General features: G+C 41.6%; 1 protein-coding gene across 2 annotated transcripts; it reads left to right on the top strand.

Annotated features, from left to right (window-relative positions):
- Positions 1-8,851: 8,851 nt before the first annotated feature.
- Positions 8,852-19,931, top strand: LOC120246192 (membrane-spanning 4-domains subfamily A member 6D-like). 2 transcript variants are annotated; one of them, XM_039253587.1, is made up of 7 exons: positions 8,852-8,970; positions 10,557-10,719; positions 12,328-12,462; positions 13,801-13,857; positions 16,739-16,948; positions 18,835-18,936; positions 19,724-19,931. In XM_039253587.1, the coding sequence occupies exons 2-7, from the start codon at positions 10,573-10,575 to the stop codon at positions 19,820-19,822; spliced, it is 750 nt and encodes a 249-aa protein (XP_039109518.1). In that variant the 5' UTR covers positions 8,852-8,970; positions 10,557-10,572; the 3' UTR covers positions 19,823-19,931. The 2 variants fall into 2 exon arrangements, with proteins under 2 accessions (XP_039109518.1, XP_039109519.1); XM_039253588.1 differs by lacking the exon at positions 18,835-18,936.
- Positions 19,932-20,614: the final 683 nt, after the last annotated feature.

Genomic DNA, 20,614 nt, shown 5'->3' with positions numbered 1-20,614 from the left:
AAAAGTACATCCAGCAAGAGTCAGTGCAGGCTAGCATTGGAGACATTTCACAGTATATGCTCCTCATTGACCCAATCAGATGCATGAACCATGCTAGCTCTGGCTTGAGGTGCCCATATTTGTGCAAGAATCTCTCAGTATCTCCTTAAGTAGTCCAGTCAGGCTTATCAAACCAGTTAGTCTAGTTGCAAACTATTAGGAAAGAAACTGATAATGGGGGGGGGGGGGGGGGCGTTGGGATTCTAAACAGCACGTCATAAATTCCAATGGTCTTGTCTCAACCAGGAGTCAAAGCCAGACATTCAGACGTTCAGGAATCCCCAGGGATGAAGATAGAGTTTTCCCAGCATGGCTGCAAATTAACTCCATCTCTACAATATCTTTCGTCAACAAATATTTATTGAGCACCTGCCAAGCATGTGGCAATGAACTCCCCAAGCTGTCTGCGACCTCATGGAGCTGACATTCTAGTTATTTCCAAAGTTACAGTTTTAACACATTCAATAGAGAATTCTCAGTTAAAAGTGACCACAGAAAATTGGTATCATCTGTAAAGTTCATTTTCCCCCTTATAATTAGCTTCCCTTCACCATACTAAAACCCCTCTGACCCACAAACTCAGGGGAGGTAATACACATTTAATTTAATTCCTCAGTTCTGGGGCTAGTTGTTACCCAGTAATCTGACACAATAACATTGAAGATAAGGCTGTTAAATATCAAAATTCAACCAAGTAATTTAAAAGAGCAAATTGACTTTATTGAACAGTTCATGAATCAAGCAGCACACGTCCCAGAAAAGAGAAAGGAGCTCCATCAAGCTGCAGAAAATGAAAGGCTTTCAAATGCAGACAGGAAGCAGAAATAGGAAATTATTAGCAAAGAATGCATTGTTTTATACAAGGTCATGATCCTAAGAGGGATGGGAGGGGTCTATCAGTAAATTTCCTAGTGCTGACTGGGAAATTCCATGTTGACTGATTAGAGGTTACATTACTGGTTAGGTGTTAAGTCTGGATTTGCTGACGTGGGGACCTAATGTCAGTGATTTCATTAGGGGCCTGTGCTTTTCTCCCTTAGCAGAGCAAACACAAAAGAATACATGCTGTATGATTGTATTTATTGAAATATCAAAACCAGGAAAAACAAATCACTGGTATTAGAAATCAATATGGTGGTTACCTTTGGGGATGTAAGAGCTGGAAGGAAGCTCAAGAGCCATGTGCCTTTGAACGCTGGCAGTTTTCTAATTTTTGATCTAGGAGAGGGTAATGCAGGTATATTCCCTTTGTGATGATTCACTGGGCTGTCTATTACTGCTTATGCACTTTTGATAGTCCTCCAACTAAAATATCAACATTAAATCCCTGTCTCCAGTTCTGTTTTAGGGAGAACCTGGGCTAAGACCATTAAGACTTAATTTTAAAAATAAGGGTTCTGTGTCCTCAATACAAACAGATTACATACGAAGAGATTTATCTAATATGTAACATACACATAAATTTGTCTATGTGTTAATCATTTTCTCCAGGCTGTCTATGCAGGGACCAAAAAAAAAAAAAAAAAAATCACACCAGCATTGAAATTTTCATTCCCAGTTTAAAAGGAAAGGAAAACAAATAAGCCAACAAATATAACAATCACCAGTGCAGAGCTTCACGTAAGGGTTTTGGGGATTTAACATTACACATTTTTTCTTAACTTTCTGGTTTCCAGGGAAATACAACTCTGAATCTACCTCTAGTCCAAACTTGGCAGTAACCCTTTATACATAGCTCTGCTTTGATTTAAGCCAATAAAAACAGTATGTTTAAAATGTACCTAAATCCCACCTTTCCATAAAATCCTAAACTAATCCCATCTCCTCCTCTGATTATGTGGTTCCTAGTTCCTTTGGTATGTGCTATAAACACTACCCACCCTGCAACACCCACACTGAAATTGGTGGTCAGAACCAGTTTACAGATATACACATATATGCATATACTGCTTAACAATTTGAAAGCAAGTGCTTGACATCATGATAGTTGGTCCCTAAATACTATATTTAGGGACCTATCCAAGCATAACAGTTATATCCAAAATGTATTAATATAATAATCCAATATGTAGTTCCTCAGAAACTCTGAGATCAAGCTATAAATGTTACATCTTTCTTAGGAAGACAGAGCTGTAGCAAGCTCTCTTAAATAAATTAATCCTAATTATGTCTTAATGTTTATAATTTAGAGAGAATATTAGCCGAGATCCTGTGTTAGTTTGACATGGCACCGTTTAAGCTATCTACATATTTCAGGTAGAGCAGTGTTTCCCCAAGAAGCTGGGAAGTTAAACGCAGATGTTGATTTATTCAGAGAGCCATAAACCTTGACATGACCACAGAACTGCTATGTCTTTATCAGTTGGGCCACATAAATAATTTGAAGGGAGATATTTCAAAACATTTTCAGACATAAACCACTAAACAAATAGCAATAATATATGTTGAAGACAGATATCTTATTCTTTTTTATGGCTGAGTAATATTCCATTATATATATACTTTTCCATTATATACATAATAACACATACCACATATATATATAATACATACTATATATGTATATATACACATACCACATATATATAACACAAACTTATATACCTATATCTATATATGGATATACATATCACATCTTCTTTATCCATCGATCTATCATTGAAGACTTAGGCTGCTTCCATAATTTGTCTATCATGAATAATGCTGCAATAAACATAAGGGTGTATATATCTTTTTAAATTAGTATTTTCATATTCTTTGGGTAAATACTAGTGGAATTACCGGATCATAAGGTAATTCTATTTTTAATTTTTTGAAGAACCTCTATCCTGTTTTCTACAGAGTCTGTACCAGTTTGCATTCCCACCAAAAGGGCAAGCATGCTCCATTTTCTCCACATCCTCACCAACACTTGTTTCTTCTGTTTTTTACTTTAGTCCTTCTGACAGGTGTGAGATGATAGCTCACTCTGGCTTTGAATTGCATTTCCCTGATGATTAGTGATGTTGAGCATCTTGTCATGTGTCTGTTGGCCATCTGTATGTCTTCTTTAAAGAAATGTCTGTTCATGTCTTCTGCCAATTTTTTAATTGGGTTATTTGTTTGGGTTTTTTGTTTGTTTTGGTGTTGAGTTGAATAAATTCTTTATATATTTTGGATACTACCTTTTATTGATATGTCATTTGCAAAAATCTTCTTCCATCCAATGGGTTGTCTTTTCGTTTTGTTGACAGTTTCCTTTGCTGTGTAGAAGACTTTTATTCGTATGTAGGCCCAATAGTTTGTTTTTGCTTTTGTTTCCCTTGTCTTAAAAGACAAATCTACCAAAATGTTGCTGTAGCCAATATCAGAGAAATTACTGCCTATGCTCTCTTCTAGAGTTTTTGTGGCTTCAGGTATCAAATTTAGGTCTTTAACTTTGTTTATTTTTAGTTTTTTTTTATTTTTTAGTTTTTTTTTTTTTTTAGTTTTTAGTTTATTTTTGTGTATGGTGTAAGAAAGTGGTCTAGTTTCATTCTTTGGCATGTTGCTGTTCAGTTTTCCCAGCACGGTTTGTTGAAGAGACTGTTTCCCATTGCATATTCTTGCCTCTTGTGTCAAAAATTAACTGACCATACAGTCATGGGTTTACTTCTGGGTTCTTTCTCCTATTTCATTGGTCTATGTATCTGTTTTTGTGCCAGTATCATACTGGTTTGGTTTGTTTTGTTTTGTTTTGTTTTGTTTTGTTTTTTTGAAATCTGGAATTGTGATGCCTCTGGGTTTTTTTCTTCATTTTCAAGATGAAATAACTTTGGTTATTCAAGGTCTTTTGTGGTTCTATACAAGGTTGAGTATTATTTGTTCTAGTTCTGTGAAACAAGCTGTTGGCATTTTGATAAGGATTGTATTAAATCTATAGATTGCTTTGGGTAGTATGGACATTTTAATAATAATTGTTCTCCCAACACATGAGCACAGATATCTTTCCATTGGTTTGTGTTGTCTTCAATTTCTTTCATGAGAATTTTATAGTTTTCATCATAGTATAGGGTTATTGTTTTTTTTTATCTCCCTCATTAAGTTTATTACAGGTATTTTATTATTTTTGGTACAATTGTAAACAATGGGATTGTTTTCTTAATTTCTCTTTCTGCTACTTCATTATTAGTGTACAGAAATGCAATGGACTTCCATATATGTGGGACACAAATAGAAAGCAACTGATCTGAGACTATTCCTTAGCTAAAACAAACAAGGTTTTGTCTTATTAGATACACCCTATTGCCCACAGAGATCAGAGCCAGAAGCCCATTTCTTCAAATCACAAAGATCCTCAGCACTTCAGTCCACTTAATTCTCAGTTGGAGGACCGTTTTCCCCTTTCTTGCTGTCCACCACCTGCTTCTTCTCCACTACGTGAAGAAATTCTTCACTTATGTAGGAGTGTCTCAGTCTCCGCCATGAACTAGCTTGTGCTGGGCTCTCACCCTTCCTTCTCCAAATCCCTTGAAGGGTGGAGCAGGTGGTTAGGCTGTGTTTTCAACTGCAGACTTCCTGTTGCCCAAAAGCAATTTATCCACAGACTGTGAGCAAGACTGAAATTCTCACAAGATAATATTTGGGTTTTTTTTCTTTCCCACTCCAAGCGTTTAGGACTTTCTTACCTTTTTCCTTAAGATACCCTACTAACTAAGGATGAGGAAATAGTGGGGGAAGTACAGAATATATATAAATGGAGGAAGGAAAAGATTACTGTGCCCACTAGTTTGTAACTTTTGTTTTCCAAAAGTCCAAAGAATAAGATACCACTAAAGAGGTTATGATAAGTGCTTCAGAAAGAGACAAGTTCCCAGTGTTTGGGTAAAAGAAGGGAGATGGAATGGAAGGAATAGTTATGATCAAGAGAATAACAGATGTCTCTGAGGACTTGAAGATTCCTGTGGTCCTGGAGAAGACAGGGAACAGGGGTTTGGTGACGAAAGCTGAGAAGACAGATGGGACCTGGCTTAAACAGTCAAGGTCCATTTGGGGTGCAAAGAGCTTGGGCCTTCTTACTTTCCAAGTATATATCCTTATAACAATGACCTGCTTTGATAGATGAACACTAAAATCCTCCCCCACAGTCTAACTCTTCGTCACTATATAAACACCTGCTTTGCAAGCTCTGCCACAGGTAGAAGGGAGACTTTCCACCTCTCAGTAGAATACGATAAGAAATTAACTTGAATGACATCAGCAAGACGGTACAATAGGAAACCCCAGGCCCCCAATCTCCCATGGAGACACCAAATTAAGTATACATGGACCAGATTGTCTCGTGAGCACTCTGGAAGCCACTTAAGAAGTCACAGCATCTCAGGCAAGAACAAAGCCAAGAAAAGATGCCTCTAACTGGGTGGGAAAAAGTGACATTTTACCCACCCTGGCCCAGTGTGGGGTGATTGGGCGAAAACTCTCTTCCAGCTCTTTCATCAGGAGGGAAAGAGTGGAGGCACAGAGCATGTGTCCAGTGTCCTGGATTTTCAAGGGGTGTCGGAGGGATCGGTTTTCTGTCTCACTGGATTCAGGGTGCCCAATGGAAACTGGCAGTTTGGCTGTGAGGTTGGGAGTCGCTAACAACAAAGTCAACCCCTGCGGCTTCTCATAGCAGCAGATCGACTGTAGTACCTCAGACAGACGTCAGGGGAGGAAGGTGTATGGGCTCCAGAGAAGAAGCAGGCAAACGTCTTTCACTGGGAGGTTAACACTCACGTGCCCAGAGAAGATGCATCTCAGGAAAGGTCGGAGACGTTCCCAGAATCTCTATCCATGCTGATTGGCAAAGGTCTTCCCTGCTATGAAGCCAGTTTGAAAGACTGGAGAAGGAGGCTTTTTTTTTTTTTTTCAATGTCCTAATCTCAACAAAAGATCACAAAACAAAGAGAGAAACAGGAAAGCATGGCCCAGCCAAACCAAAATAAATCTTTAGAAACTGACCCTAAAGAAAAGGAGGTCTATGGGTTACTTTATCTCAGAAAGATTCCACCTTCATTATTTATTGCGTCATTATTCACAGTAGCCAAATACCCGTTGGCAAATGAATGGATAAACAAGAAGTGTCATACGTATATAGCAGGATATTATTGAGCATTGAATGAGAAGGAGATCTTATCACATGCTACAATGTGAGTGAAGCTTGAGGACACCATGCTATGTGAAATATGCTGGTCAAAAAAGACAAACGTACGATTCTATGGATGTGAGGACTCCAAAGTAATCAAATTCATAGAAACAGAAAACAGAATGATGGTTGCCAGGGGCCAAGGGTGGAGGAAGTGGGGAGTTGTAATTCAATAGGTATAGACCTTCCGTTTTACAGGAAAACTGAAAAAGTTCTAGACATCTATTGCACGACAATATGAATATACGTAACACTACTGAACTGTAAATTTTATGTGGTTATATATATATATCACATAAAAATAAATATAAGTATAAAAACCAAATGGAGCACGTGGATAGCTCAGTTAGTTGAGTGTCCTACTTCTGATTTCAGCTCAGGTCATGGTTCCAGGGTTGTGGGATCGAGCCCCGTATTGGGCTCTGCACTGGGTGTGGAACCTGTTTAAGATTCTTTCTCTCTCACTCTGCCCGCGCCCTCAAATAAATAAAATGAAATAAATAAATAATAAAATAATTTTAAAAGCAAGTAAATAAAAATAATAAAAATTTTAAAAATTAAAGAAATTAATGAGTTAAATAGCAATAATGATCTGTTTCTCACGTACTCGCCTTTGCACAGAAGCCACAGAAAAACATTTTGCTTCTAGATCAATGGTACTCAGTGAGGAGATTTTTGTCTCCTCTCCATTGGGGGACATTTGGCAATATCTGGTGACATTTCTAGTTATCTATCGCATCTGGGGTGGGTGGTGTTACTGGCATCTAGAGAATGGGGAGGCAGAGATCCTGTTGAAGGACTCCCCTGCCCCGCAATAAAGAATATCCAATCCAAAATGTCATTAGTGCTTTTCCAGAGAAGCGCGGCCCTAAATTATTAATCACAGGTATTACTGATCTGCCAGTCCTTTGCCTCCAAGTTGGGTTAGTGGAGTCCAGACTCTAGAAACAAGAAATGGTCAAGTTGGGATGGGTCTAAATTTAGAAAACAGAGAGAGGAGTCCTTTATTCAGATATTACCGAAGCCCAAAAGAAAAAGGAGGGGATGCGGGGGTTGGGGGGGAGGAAAGAAGGGAGGGAGATTGGAATTGGGTGTTTGAATGCGGTGGGTATTGGAGGGAAGACAGGAGATAAACCCCTGGGACCACTACTCTGTGTGGTCCTGTACTAAGCACCTTGCACATGTTGTCTCATGCAATCCCTATAACTCTGTGATCATTTGAAGTTATAATTGTATAGAAGAGGAAGACAGACTGTAGAGGGAGTCTTTGCTTGGTTGATAGAATTAATTGGTTATTACAAATTCCACTGAAGGGAAAGAGGTTGTGGTTGTCCCTCATGGAGCTGGGCTCCTTCTTTGTCAAAGCCCAGGAAAGCATTGTACCCCTGCTATTTTACTGGATGCTGGGATGGTGATGGGGTGGCAGGGCATGATGGGAAAGTGCCAGCATGCACCTTGGGAAAGGAGACAGGGTGCCAGGAGCCCAGGAGAGAGAGAGTAGAAGTTCTTCTGTAGCTCTCCCACAGCTTCGCGGTGAGTCCATTCCCTCTCTCAGACTAACTCTAGAATTTAACCCAAGAAAACTGAGTTAGTAATCTGTGCCCTCTGGTCCTGGGAACTAAGCCAACCTTAATGGTGTTTCTTAACTCGGTTCTTGAATGTGTGGAGTTAAGTGCAGAACCCAAAGTTCCTTGAGGTGACAGTGATGGTTGTGGCCGTGTTCCCGGGGTTCCTTCTGGCTCTCCCCCAAGGGAAGGAGGAAGCTTGTGGAATGGGGCCGTTCAGCTTCTGTGACTAACTTTGGTGCTGGCACCCTGAGCCAGCACCTGGTATATCAAAATCGGCTTCCAAAGAACGCCCATCTGGACGCTTGAAGATGCATCTGTTTCACAAAACTATCCCAAGTATGAGTTTGTTAAATCTGCAGGTCCTTCCCCAACTACACCTCCATCTGGCTCCACCACTTCCTAAAGGTGTCCAACCTTTCAGGGGGCACAGAGATCCATTGCTAGAGAGAGAGGCCAGAGAAGAAAGACCACCCTACAGCAGGCAGCATCTAGGCAGTGGGAGCCGAGAGGCTGGTTCAGCCTGTCCAGAGCCTGAGGATCTGGAAAAAGAAAAATATACATAAGAACAAAAAACATTTTTTTCTATATTATATTATTACCATTACTGGCTATATATTATTGAATGCCTCTTGAAATCAGTATAGCCATTATCCCTATTATTATGACTATGGTTAGCTATATATTATTGAATATTATTATTTATCAATATCACTATTACTATCAATGTTACTATGATTAGTTACATGTTATTGAATGCTTCTCGGAAATGGTAAGGACCTTCTATAAATATTTTCTCTAAACTGATTCATAATGAATCTCCAGTTTAGAGACATAACGATATTGTTGCCCTACTTAAGAGACTTGAAAACTGAGGCAGAGAAGAACACCAACTTGTCTAATAACACAGAGCTAGGAAGTATTGGGGTGGCAGTGCACCCACAGAGCTCGGGGCATCTCATGTTCTCCCCGTGGTTAGGTGGTTCTACTTGAGGCTTTGCTGAAGATGCCAGGAGTCTGGGGGGAAAAGGAAGTGCAGGCACATTTCACAAATCTACAGTCTGTATCACATCCTGTGCGGCTATAAACTCTGGACTGAGGAAGGGCTGGTGATTTTCAAAATATGAAGACAAGTAGAAAATTCTGCAGGACCGTGTGAGAACCGAGAGTCTCCCAGGAGTTTGAGACTTCCGCTGGAAACAACAGGCTGGTCCACGGGCACAGGTAGGCAATGCCCAGTGACTGTTTTCAACTTCTGACTCCCCTGCTGTGACTCCCTTAGAGGGGATAGTGGATTGGAAGCTCCTGGAGAGAAGTTAAAAGGCACCAGATTATTCTGGAAATAGAGGGAAGGAGTTTTGGATTAACTTTTGCTACTGTTTTCTACCTGTGTGATCTCAGTGAGTCTCTTACCTGAGGTCATGTGATCCATGGGAGCACAAAGCTTCCCCTTTAGGCTGTTCTTGGGCCTTAGACAACTGGACATTCCGGGGGCTGAGAATGCTGATGTGAACAGATATCCAAGCCAAGCTCCCCAATAATACCGCAGACACTTGTGGTCACTCCTCAAGTGGAGGGCTCTGGCAGTGGAGGGCCCGGGCCTTGAACTTGGCTTTCATGACTCTGGTCCTGTTCCCATATTTCTGCATGCCACTGCTTCTCCAGAATGAATCAACACAGGCACAGGCTACTGTTGCCAGGTGGAAAGGACGAAGGGGTCACACAATCTAGTGAATTGTTCGAAGGCTTTCCATACTCAGGGAGAGCTGGGGTCCAATCTTGGCTCTACAACTCGCCAGTTGTGTAAACATCCCTGAGTAACCATCATAACTGCAAACATCTCTTCAGCATTAACTCTTTGCTGTGCATGTATGCAAAGTGGGTGTTATTTCCCTTCACAATAAACTTTTTGATTCTGAGTTTCCCTAACTACAACATATCAGCTGGGGCACCTGCGTGGCTCAGTTGGTTAGCGTCCGACTTCAGCTCAGGTCATGATCTCATGGTTCATGGGTTTGAGCCCCATGTTGGGCTCTGTGCTGACTGCCAGCTCAGAGCCTGGAACCTGCTACGGATTCTGTATTTCCCTCTCTCTCTGACCCTCCCCTGCTCATGCTGTCTCTCTCTCAGAAATAAATAAAACATTAAAAAAAAAAAAAAAGAACCAACTAACCTACAGGGTTGTTGTAAGGATTAAAGGCATTATAGGATGGGGGCACCTGGCTGGCTCAGTCCATAGAGCATGTGACTCTTGATCTCTGGGTCATGAGTTCAAGCCCCTTTTTGGGTGTAGAGCTTACTTTAAAAAGCAAAAGCACTAGAGGATAATGTCTAATAAAATACAATTTAAAAATACTTAGAATTAACCCTAATAAGTGTTATTATTGGGCTAAAAAATGAACAGTTAGGTAGCGTGAGAAGTACAGAACCTGAATAGGAAAACGTTGACGAATAGAACCCTTATTGCATCTCAACCCATAAAGACACCTGAGGGTGAAATTCATTGAATAGTTGGCTATTCCGTTGTTGGGTAGAACTAGGGAGAGCTTTCTACATATTGTAAGTTTTGTGTGACCATTTGCCTGTGGGCATTGAGACCTCTCAAGATTGGAGTGCCAAATGCTGGGGGGGGGGGGGCGGAATATTCATGATACTAACTTTTTGTGGTTTTCACAGCTGCAGGGTATCAATTTCCTTCCCTAAAAGAATTAAGTCAAGTCAGGACTAATGGGCAAATACTGGCTTCCAGTTTTGAGAGCCCTAAGAGCCCTATACTTTTAAAAGCTTAATTTATTTATTTTCTCTTTCAGAGTTCGTGGCACCATCATGATATCACAGCCCATGACCAATGAGGCTGTTGTAGTTCTGACACCAAATGGCATCAGATTCCCGCAAACAGGGGGACCCAAACCTACCAGCCAGAGACGGTACAGCCTGGTGAAACAGCTAAAAGCAGAAGTCAAAGTTCTTGGGGTAAGCTCAATTCAGAACATGCTGGAATGAGATGGTGGTGGGAGGGTGCTGGAAAGAAAGTGTAGTCTTGGGACTACATCGTGAATATGGAGGCTCTTAAGTTTTGTCAGAGGGACCCTGGGTTCATGAGTTGACCAATGGAAGCCATTTGCAGAGCCATCCAAACCTTCTCCAGACATAAGATGATGATGTTTTTCCCCTATTCTGAATACTAGCAATTGAGTTTTTGTTGGTTTCTGTATTTTTGCCATAGCCCACTTCTCAACATTTTCTTCTTGTAAAAAAAAAATCACTTTCTTTTTTTATTTTTTAAGTGCTTCATTTATTTTTAATAGAGGGAGAGAGTGTGTGTATACAATCTGGGGAGGGGCAGAGAGAGAGAGAGGGAGACAGAATCTGAAGCAGGCTCCAGGCTCTGAGCTGTCAGCACAGAGCCCAACAGGGGGCTTGGACTCATGAACTGTGAGATCATGACCTGAGCCAAAGTCAGACACTCAACCAATAGAGCCACCCAAGCCCCCCAAAAATCACTTTCTTGAAATTTAATCAGCATACAAAAAGCTGTATGTCTACGTTTTTTACTAAAGTAATGATGGTAAATAATTACATATTTTATGTTCATTTTTTCTATGTGTTCACCAATTGCATGTTTATGCAACCTGACTGATTTTTTGAAGGGAATTTTTCCTTCACCATAAATTATGAGAAAAATAAGCTTCTTTCCCATCTTTTATCTGTTTTGAGAACAGAGATGAAATGTGCCTTTTGTTAGCTTCTCTCCTCTCATGCATGATTTATATAGTTTGAGTTTAGCGCTCATAGTTTGAGTTTGCTAGGCAGAATAATTTATTAAAGGAGCTCTGTGGAGTGAAGGGGGAAGTACTGGGAGGGATATATGTAAGACTGAAATGGTCTCTGCAGTTATATGATCTAAGGCTACAGAACCTGGCGGGACCCATTGCCTTGCCTCAAATACATGATCCTGTGGGGTACTATGAGGCTCGTGGGACATAATATTTGGAAAACTGCTTGACAAATATTAATAGAGCTGGAAATGTCTGAGGACGATGTCAAGGAGGGAAACTTGGTCACTTGAAAGCCAAGATCCTCAGCTATAGGGACGTGGACTGGAGGGGTCAAGGAGCTGACCAGAGGCTCAGGCTCTCTGTTGTGTCAGCAGGGGTCTGGGAGATGTAGGGACGGACTTCATCACCAGTGCCAAGACAGAGTGAGGGCTTTCAGATCCCCCCTGTCTCCATAAGAGATAGAAGGGGAGAGTTGGTAGTAACAGAAGGAGAGAGCCAGGGGAAACAGTCTGGTATTGAGCCGGGAGCAAGAGCCATAAACAGACGAGGGCCAGAAAGGCAGAGATGCCTGAAGGTTTGCTGAGCACCAGCCAGATGGCCTGAGACAGCAGTTTTCTGTGACACAACAGCATCTCCTCCGACATCTTTGTGGAGTCCTTGCTCCAGACCTTTTTCAGTGTCTGTATCCTGGCTGGGATCCTGTAGAAGGTGATGATGGGTAAGTACCTTGGGAGAGCTAAAGAGGCCTGCCTTTCCAAATGCTGATTTTAATCCTCCATTTCCTTTCTTCTTCTTCCAACAGGCTATCCAGATCCTGTGCGGGGTGATGGTGTTGATTTTGGGAATCATTTTCGTATCTGCTCCCAACTCTCCATCCTTTACCCCAGTGTTTTCCATCCCTTTGAAGGCTGCTTACCCATTCGTGGGAGGCTTGTGTGTGAGTAGAGATCCTTAGGAGGACATGAGGGGTGTGAGTGGGAAGAGGATGCCCGGAGGGCAGGCTGTGCACCTGTAAGCTCACTGTCTGCCCGGAACACGGGGTCAATGGTAGAACACGTTTCCCTTTGTGTGTAGCCCAGGCAAGAGTTGAGTAGGGTGGGAGGGCAGAAGTCACCTGATTTTAAATCTATTTCTTGGTTGGCTCAAATAATCATGTCTTCTGAAGATCACCATACTTTTCATCTCATCACCTTGAGGATTTCACAAGTTTGTCCTCTTATCTATTCCAAGATCCCATCAAAGACACTTACATTACATTAAATAATTGTGTCTCCTTAGGCTCTTGTAAGGCTTTTTCAGACTTGTCCTTGAGGGTGTTGATATTCTTGAGTAGCACTGGCCAGGATTTTTAGAATTTTAGAAAGTTCCTAAGTTTGGGTTCATCTGATAACTCTTCTCACACCAGACTGGTTGTGATGGATTTTCAGGCGGAAGGCAACAGAGGTGAGGTGGTTCTCTCAAGGGCATAGGCTACCAACATGATTTGTCACTGAGGATATTAACCTTGACCCTGTGGCTGAGATAGAATCAGCAGCTTTCACTTGCTGTAAAGTCACTTCTTTCCATACTCTTTGAGAGCAAATCATGAAGCACAGCCGTGCTGATACAGGCACCCTGTCCAGTTTTCAAAACCCAGGATTTATTTAGGCAGACCTAAATTACTTAATGCTAGGGCCATGGAAGCTACAAGTTTTCTCTTCTCCCTATTTTGTCCCATTTTTTTCCATTGTTAAAGGATTTTCTGTTACTTAACTGTACCAAATCTATTAGATTATGAATATTGTAAAATAGTATCTTTGATTTTCTGAACACAGCCTTAATGATTTGCTGCTGTCCAGGCTTGTCTTCTCTCTGACCTCAGCCTCCACTCCACCCTAGCCAGGGGAGCCACCAATTTAAAATGTGGGTCTTGGTTCTCCCATATCTGTTAGCTTCTCTCACTCTTTTCTTTTTTCCATACCACTGCTTTCATATTTTTCTCTACATAATGTCTAACTACAAAACTCTCTTCTCTTGTTTAAAAAACACCTTCTTTCCTGGCTCTTAAGGCCTTAATTTTGTTTACTGGGATAGATTCCTACCTCTGCTCATGCTTTTCTGAATACTTTCTGGGAAAAACAGCCATATCTATGTAATTAATTGGGTCTTACGTTGTTGGTCATTGGTTCTCCAGGACTGTTTCCATAAAAGTTTTCCAGAAACACTGTGATAATAACATTGTAGCTTCATCTATACATAGAAACTGACCTCACCATTGTCTCTCCTTTCTGAGTAGTTTGTCATTTCTGGAACTCTGTCAGTCATCATGGAGAAAAAGTCAACTAAGCCTTTGGTGAGTATAAGAACTATAACCCACAACTCATGAATCGAAATGAAATTGAGGGAGAACTTTCCAAGGTCAATCTCTCTACCTTGCAAAGTTGGAAGCTAAATTTCAGAGCAGATATTTGGCAGAGTCAGGAACTGAGCCTGGATCATCTATATTCCTGTCTATTACACCCTCCTCCAATCACTGCATGTTCAATCACACACTTCATCCAGGGTACTCTTATACCCTACATCAGTGCCCAGGGATCAGTTCTAGAAAAAGTCTGCCTCCTTATAATGCCCCTTTGATGGTAACTGGACTTCAAATTTAGATCTTCAATGACAAAAAAGTGACACTATTATAAAGAGGTCTAGTTGTTGTAGATTCACTGTTTAAGCCCATCTGTCCAAACTCTTGAGAACCTAGTCAAAATTGTTATTTATGTGGGGAATTCTCTCTCATTCTTTTATCTATCTGATCTAAAAATTAATACTTCTGTTGGATTTGAGTATGAACTCTCGAGTCCTAAAAGTTGGCATTAGTTATTGGTATTGGATAAGAAAACAACTTCACCTGCATTTAACTCTTCCAGGAAAACCAGAACCGGGTGTGGCAGGGAGAGAAAAACTGGATTATAGGGAGATTTCTAATCTGTAAAGTTTTACTAAGTCCTCAATCAATCCTAGACCCCTCAAGTAGTTTGATGTTGGGGGTCACATGTGAGAATGCCATAGAACATAGTAACACAGAAACTCAATTTGGAAGCTCTACTTACCAAAATCTCCTGTAGGCAGCAGGAAATTAGAGAGAGTGCTCAGGGCAAAGCCAATCTCTCTCTCTCTCTCTCTCTCTCTCTCTCTCATTCTCTTGCTCTCTCGCTCTCTCACTCTCCATCAGAATTTAGAGACTGATGACTTGGAACCCTTTCCTAGCTCCCAAGCTGCTAGGTAAGTGCTGTCCTGAAGAATTTACTGTAGTAATAGAGATGGAGTAATCACACTGCCAGGTATGGTAGTCACATGTTGCAACTGAGAACAGGAAATGTGGCCAGTGAAACTGACAAACTGAACTTCGTATTTTTTTATTTCAGTTTACTTTAAATATAAGTAGCCCACGTGGCTAGTGACAACCATATTGGATAATGTTTCTAGGGGTGGCTGGGTGGCTCAGTCCATTAAGCATCCATCTCTTGACTTCAGCTCAGGTCATAATCTCATGGTTCTTGGTGTCAAGGCCCGCATTGGGCTCTGTGCTGACAGTGTAGAGCTTGCTTGGGATTCTCTCTCTCTTTTCTGTCTGCACCTCCCACACATGCACATGCTCGCTTGCTCTTCCTCTCCCTCAACTAAATACACATTTTTAATTTTTTAAAGGTTTTTTTAAAATTTATTTCTGAGAGAGAAAGAGACAGCATGAGCAGAGGAGGGTCAGAGAGAGAGGGAGATACAGAATCTGAAGCAGCCTCCAGGCTCTGAGCTAGCTGTCAGCACAGAGCCCGAAGCGGGGCTCAGATTCTCAAACCATGAGATCATGACCTGAGCCGAAGTCAGACGCTCAACCGACTGAGCCACCCAGGTGCCCCAATATACATTTTTTTTAAAAAGCTAATATTTCTAGATTTTTAGGGGGAAGCTTATGGGACTCTTACCCCTGAGAAGAGCAATGACAGAGTGAACAGGGCAGCAAACTCAAGGCCATGGGGTGTGGGCTTTGGGTGTGCTCTGGCTCACCAGAGCCATCTATCTTGTAGTGAATTCTACTGTGCTCACACATTATACCAGCCCTTTCTGAGGTTGAGGACGAATACTGTCCCAGAACAAAGCTAAATTATTCTAAGAAATCTATACATTAGAAATCATGATTTGCTGGTTATCAGGAGGCCCAGGAGCATGCACCTTAGTCATTATTTTAGGGAACGGGGTTAGGAGGAGAAAAATGCCCTCCCTATTCTCTATCATGCCCGAAAGTTCCAACTGCTAAGCCATTAAAGAAAGAGGAACCTAGATAGGATTATGTGATATTCTATTTTATAACTACTTGGTGTGCCCTAGACCACACTCACCTATAAATATAGCTTCCAGGATCATCCTTGCTCAATTCCCCTCTTCTGTGAGTTGGCGTAGAAGATTCCTCATCTCTGAGATCAGTTTATTTATTGCCCTCACTCACTTCACGCATGTAGAAATGAAACCCAGAGTGGGAAATGAACTGAGGGACTGAGCACTCAGGAAAACTGAGAGGGTCACAGGCAAAACTACTACCATGACCTCAGCTTCCTAACACCCAGTCTGGCCTTCTACTTCACACTGCCACTCACATGCTACACCATCCTCAGGCCTGAGGCTAGAATTCTGTCTAAACTCATTCATACGGAACCCTGGGTGCGAGTACCCAGAGCCTGTACACTCCAGGGCTCACCTAAGCCTGAGTACCATGTCCCCATATTTATCTCTGGGTGTGTGGGTATTTAAGAGGGTCGTGTGCAGGGAGGAGTGCCTCCTCTGTGTAGCCAATGCTTCCACCAGGGGTTTCTGAATGAGCTGGGGGAGAAAGAAATCACACCTGCCTTTGGTCATACTTTTTGGTGGATTCTGTAGGCACGGCCTCATGGAGTCCAGCCAGCAGTTCTGGGTAAAGAATTTAGGAGAGTAACATTCTCTGCCACCTACTGAAGTCCTACCTGGGGAGAAACATTTCATTTATTCGTTTACTTATCCAAGATATAACTTTTAGGTGCAGAGATATTGCTAAGTGCTGGGGAGACATATGGGTTTAAGTCTACCAACACTAGACTTCCTGAAGGACATAGATAAGAAAATAAGGTTTTGCAATGCCTTGGCAGAGAGAGATAATAGAACATTTGCTGCTTGTCAGGAGTGATTCTTACTCAGCATTTGTCTGTCAGGTTTGGAGCAGCGTGGCTGCAAACATTCTGAGCTCTCTATGTGCCCTAGTGGGTTTTATTCTCCTCTCTGTAACCTTGGCTGCTTTGGATCCTGCCTTTCGGAAGTGTACCTTCAACCAAAAGAACAGAGAACTCGAAGAGACTACATTTCACTATTATGTTCACCCACTTATTGACAAAGAATGCTTCACGGCCAAAAGCACTCTGACTGTAAGTATATTTAGATGGGGTGCTCCAGTCATGTGAGGTTTCTGAAAGCCTTGACTTTTTGTTATCCCTTCTTTTGAAAATCTGTCTGATTCTTTATGGTTTGGGCATCTGGGAGAAGGCCAACCCTCTGTCTTCCCAAAGAAGGGCACTGCCTAACTGAGGTGACAGGGAGAGGCTCTGGTGTAGTGAAGAGGAGTAGAACAGGAAATGCCAAATTTGATGAGGAAAAGCTAAAACTTACCATTGATAGAGGTTCTTAATAATCAAAGTAATTCTGTTGTTAGAGTCATAAAATATGAGTTTACCAAACCGAAAATCTTGGCACATGGAAAGGTACATTCAGAAAGTCAAAGACAGCAGGAAGACGCAAGTGATCGGGAAGTATGTGTACTGGGGTGTTGACTCGGCCTGAGCAGACATCAGGCCCAGCACTGAGAAGTAGAGGGTAGGAAGTCTGACCTTGGAGGTGAGGGCTTCTCCTTCTGGTGACCACAGTGATGAACAGGATTAATCAAGTGAGAAAGCAACATCATTGTTGTTATAACTTAAGAGATGGAATTTATTAATATTAAATTAAGAAATATGTCTAGGAAGATGAAGAGTGTTAACCGATAATAATTGCCATTATTGGGGAAAAGAAAGCAATGAAGTTTAACTAATAGAAATAATGTCTCAAGTTGGAGCATTCAAGGGAATGGGTATGGTGAGAAAACCCTGAGAAAGACACAAATAAAGAGGCAGCAGAAAATGTGTTGTCCTGCAATCACCAAAGTGGATGATGTCAAGGACACAGCTGGAGGATGGCCAGAGCTGGTCAAGCATGTGCTTGCACACCATTCCTTATGGAGCTGGCCCAAGCAACTTGCTTCTCTCCAGGTTCGTGATATGATCAGGGGAAGAGGTACATGCAAATGAGGTTGACAGTAATGGACCTAACCCCGCACTTGGAGGATCCAGCTCCATTGTGGGAATAATTCTGGACAGAAGTTTGGGAGGGATTTGTATAATGAATAAAGTATGAATTCGTGAGGGATCATTTTGCTTTATAAATAAAGGGATTAGCGTGGGCTTGCTTGCTATGACAATTTCTCATTAACGTCAACAAGTTGGATTTCCTCTTCCACTATGTATAAATAGACTAGAAGCCTGTGCAATCACTTTTTCTCTCCTGTCCTATCATCTTGCCAGGTCTGCATGAAGGATGCCTCAGGACAGAAATGGTAGAACCGAGTCTCTTGGGGAAGCATCTTCTTTGAGTTGATTTGGTTTGTTAGATGATGATGTTTATGCTATGTTTATTGCCTTGATTGTTTTTTCGAACTCTCGCAGATGTCAAGAAAAGCTAAGAAAGCCCATCCAAAGGGGGTGTTAATATTGAACTTTACAAAGGGCTTGCACCAATGAGGTCAAAACCTCATTGGTTCTCAGATCCCTCTGAGAAGGAAGTATCAAGGTGCACATTTGATAAATGAGGAAACAAGCTAGAGAAGTAGAGACTTCAGGCTCACTCAGCTACTAAGCGGTAGAGGTGAGGCTGAGGCTAGAATGGAATCTGGCATTTCTCAGCCCTGGGAGTTATCATACTACCAGCTGAGTCAACAAGGTCATCAGATGTAGCTATGCCTCCAAGCGAGTGGAGACAAAGTGGGTTATGTGTAGCTGATGTGGTTAAGGCTCATCCTCCCTCTCAAGTGTCTAAATAAGCAAAGGGTTTAAACTAAGTCAATTACTAGGCTGGGAAGGAGCAGTGTGCTCTTGCTGAGGGTGTTTCTTCCTTCACTCTCTGATGGTTGAGGCGGTCTTCATCTCTTACAGTCACCACCCAACAAGGGATGAGGGCTTCGGTTGACTCAAGCACTGCCAACCTTGTATTCCCTACATTGCAGGGAACTCTGTCTGTGATGCTGATATACACGGTGTTGGAGCTCTGCCTGGCCGTGCTCACTGCTGCGGTTTGGTGGAAACAGGCTCACTCTGACTTCCTTGGGGTGAGTGTGCTGGCCAGCCTCCCTGAGTCCTGCTAGGTGTCTTTCAGGTTCAGGACTGAGTTGAGTGATGTCAGCAAGAGTGGCAGATGGGCCGGCAGTTGTCGGTCATGAGATACACATTAGAGCCGGTGTGATGGGGATGGAAGACAGATGAGGAAAGCAGAACAGCTGGGGAGCTGATTGGCTGAGGATTAACCAAATGGGGTGGTTGAACCTGATAAATTGACTGGTTCAATCTTCCATTTTGTAAATGCAGAAACCTGGAAGTGAAATGACTTGCCTGGCATGGTGTATGAGTCTGTGCTATGCTTGGGTCCCTAGAACTTGGTTTGTGTCTTTCCTAGACAGCCCCAGTCTCCTTAACAGTCTTGACTTAGTGAAGGACATTTGCACACGACTGGATTTGGTAAACGTCTTTTGCTCTGGCCTCGACTTCCTGTGATCTTTACATTCTTTTTTCATCTAAAAGATACTTTAAAAAAATTGTTGTTTCAAATTCCATAGGACAGCACCCTCCCACCACTATAGACCCACGGCTTCATTTAACCGAATTAAAAAGCCTTGATTTATCCAAAATTTTATTACAGAAAGCAGAATGAATACTGAGCTGATGAGCAGCACTTATTTAAAGAGCTTAATGACATGCTATATTCATCTTGTATAACACACACACGCACACACTCAGAGATTGGAGGAAATGACATCGAGAGATGTATATATTAAGCCGAACCTGAATGAAGTCTGAAGAACTAACATATGAAGAACTAACGTATTTTGTTTCTTTTAGAGTGTGCTTTTCCTGCCTCAGAGTTACAAGAATAAATCCAGCACAGCCTCAAAGGCATTTCATGCCGACCCTGGATACAAAGAACTCGTGACTTCTTAGGGGAAATACTCATCAGAAATTTGGTTTTATGATAATATATGAAGACCAGCCAGAGAAACTCAAGAAAGCAAAGTTTGAATTCCCTGAAATGTAGGATTTATGTAATGAACACTGCAAATATATATGCATATATGTATATGTATATATCTATGTGTATATATATATATTTGTTTTGTTTTCTTGTTGTTGAATATATGTGTTCATTGGGGGTGTTTTGATTTGGCATTAGGTAAAGGTGCAGATGTGTAAATTACCATTGGCTAGACAGCCAAATAGTCAGACATTTACCAAAACACTAGACACGATTGTGTGATTCAGTGATTCTGCTGACGTAAAGGAGACAACTCATTCTTGTCCCCCTTAATCACCAACCGGAATTAGCTGACTTACAGTGGTGTTCAGACTCGTTTATAGCAGACAGTAGTGTTTCATCACATGATTTTACTCATTACTGTATGCAGATAAACCCCCTACAATTAAATCTCAGAAGCTGTGTAAGTAATGGGCTTCGAAATAAAATCTTTCTTTGATTTCTATGATGTGTATTTTGTCAATACCACCAAGCAATTAACTCAATTCCAATACTATCTACCTGGAGATAGCATCTAACCTTACAGGTTGAGGGCTCAGTCCTACTAGACCATGATCCTATCACCCACTTCAGACGGCAGTAGTAGGTCCAGATTGTCACCTGAGCTTCTGGCTCACTGGCTATAGATTGAGGTTCCCAAGCCCCCCTCCTTAGTTCAACTAATTTGCTAGAGTGGCTCACAGAACTCAGAGAAATGTTTC

The sequence above is a fragment of the Hyaena hyaena genome, unplaced genomic scaffold (assembly GCF_003009895.1).
Source record: "Hyaena hyaena isolate Hyena2069 unplaced genomic scaffold, ASM300989v1 scaffold_456, whole genome shotgun sequence".
NCBI lineage: Eukaryota > Metazoa > Chordata > Mammalia > Carnivora > Hyaenidae > Hyaena > Hyaena hyaena.
The sequence above is the reverse complement of the archived record's forward strand: the minus strand, read 5'-3'. Positions and strand labels throughout refer to the sequence as shown.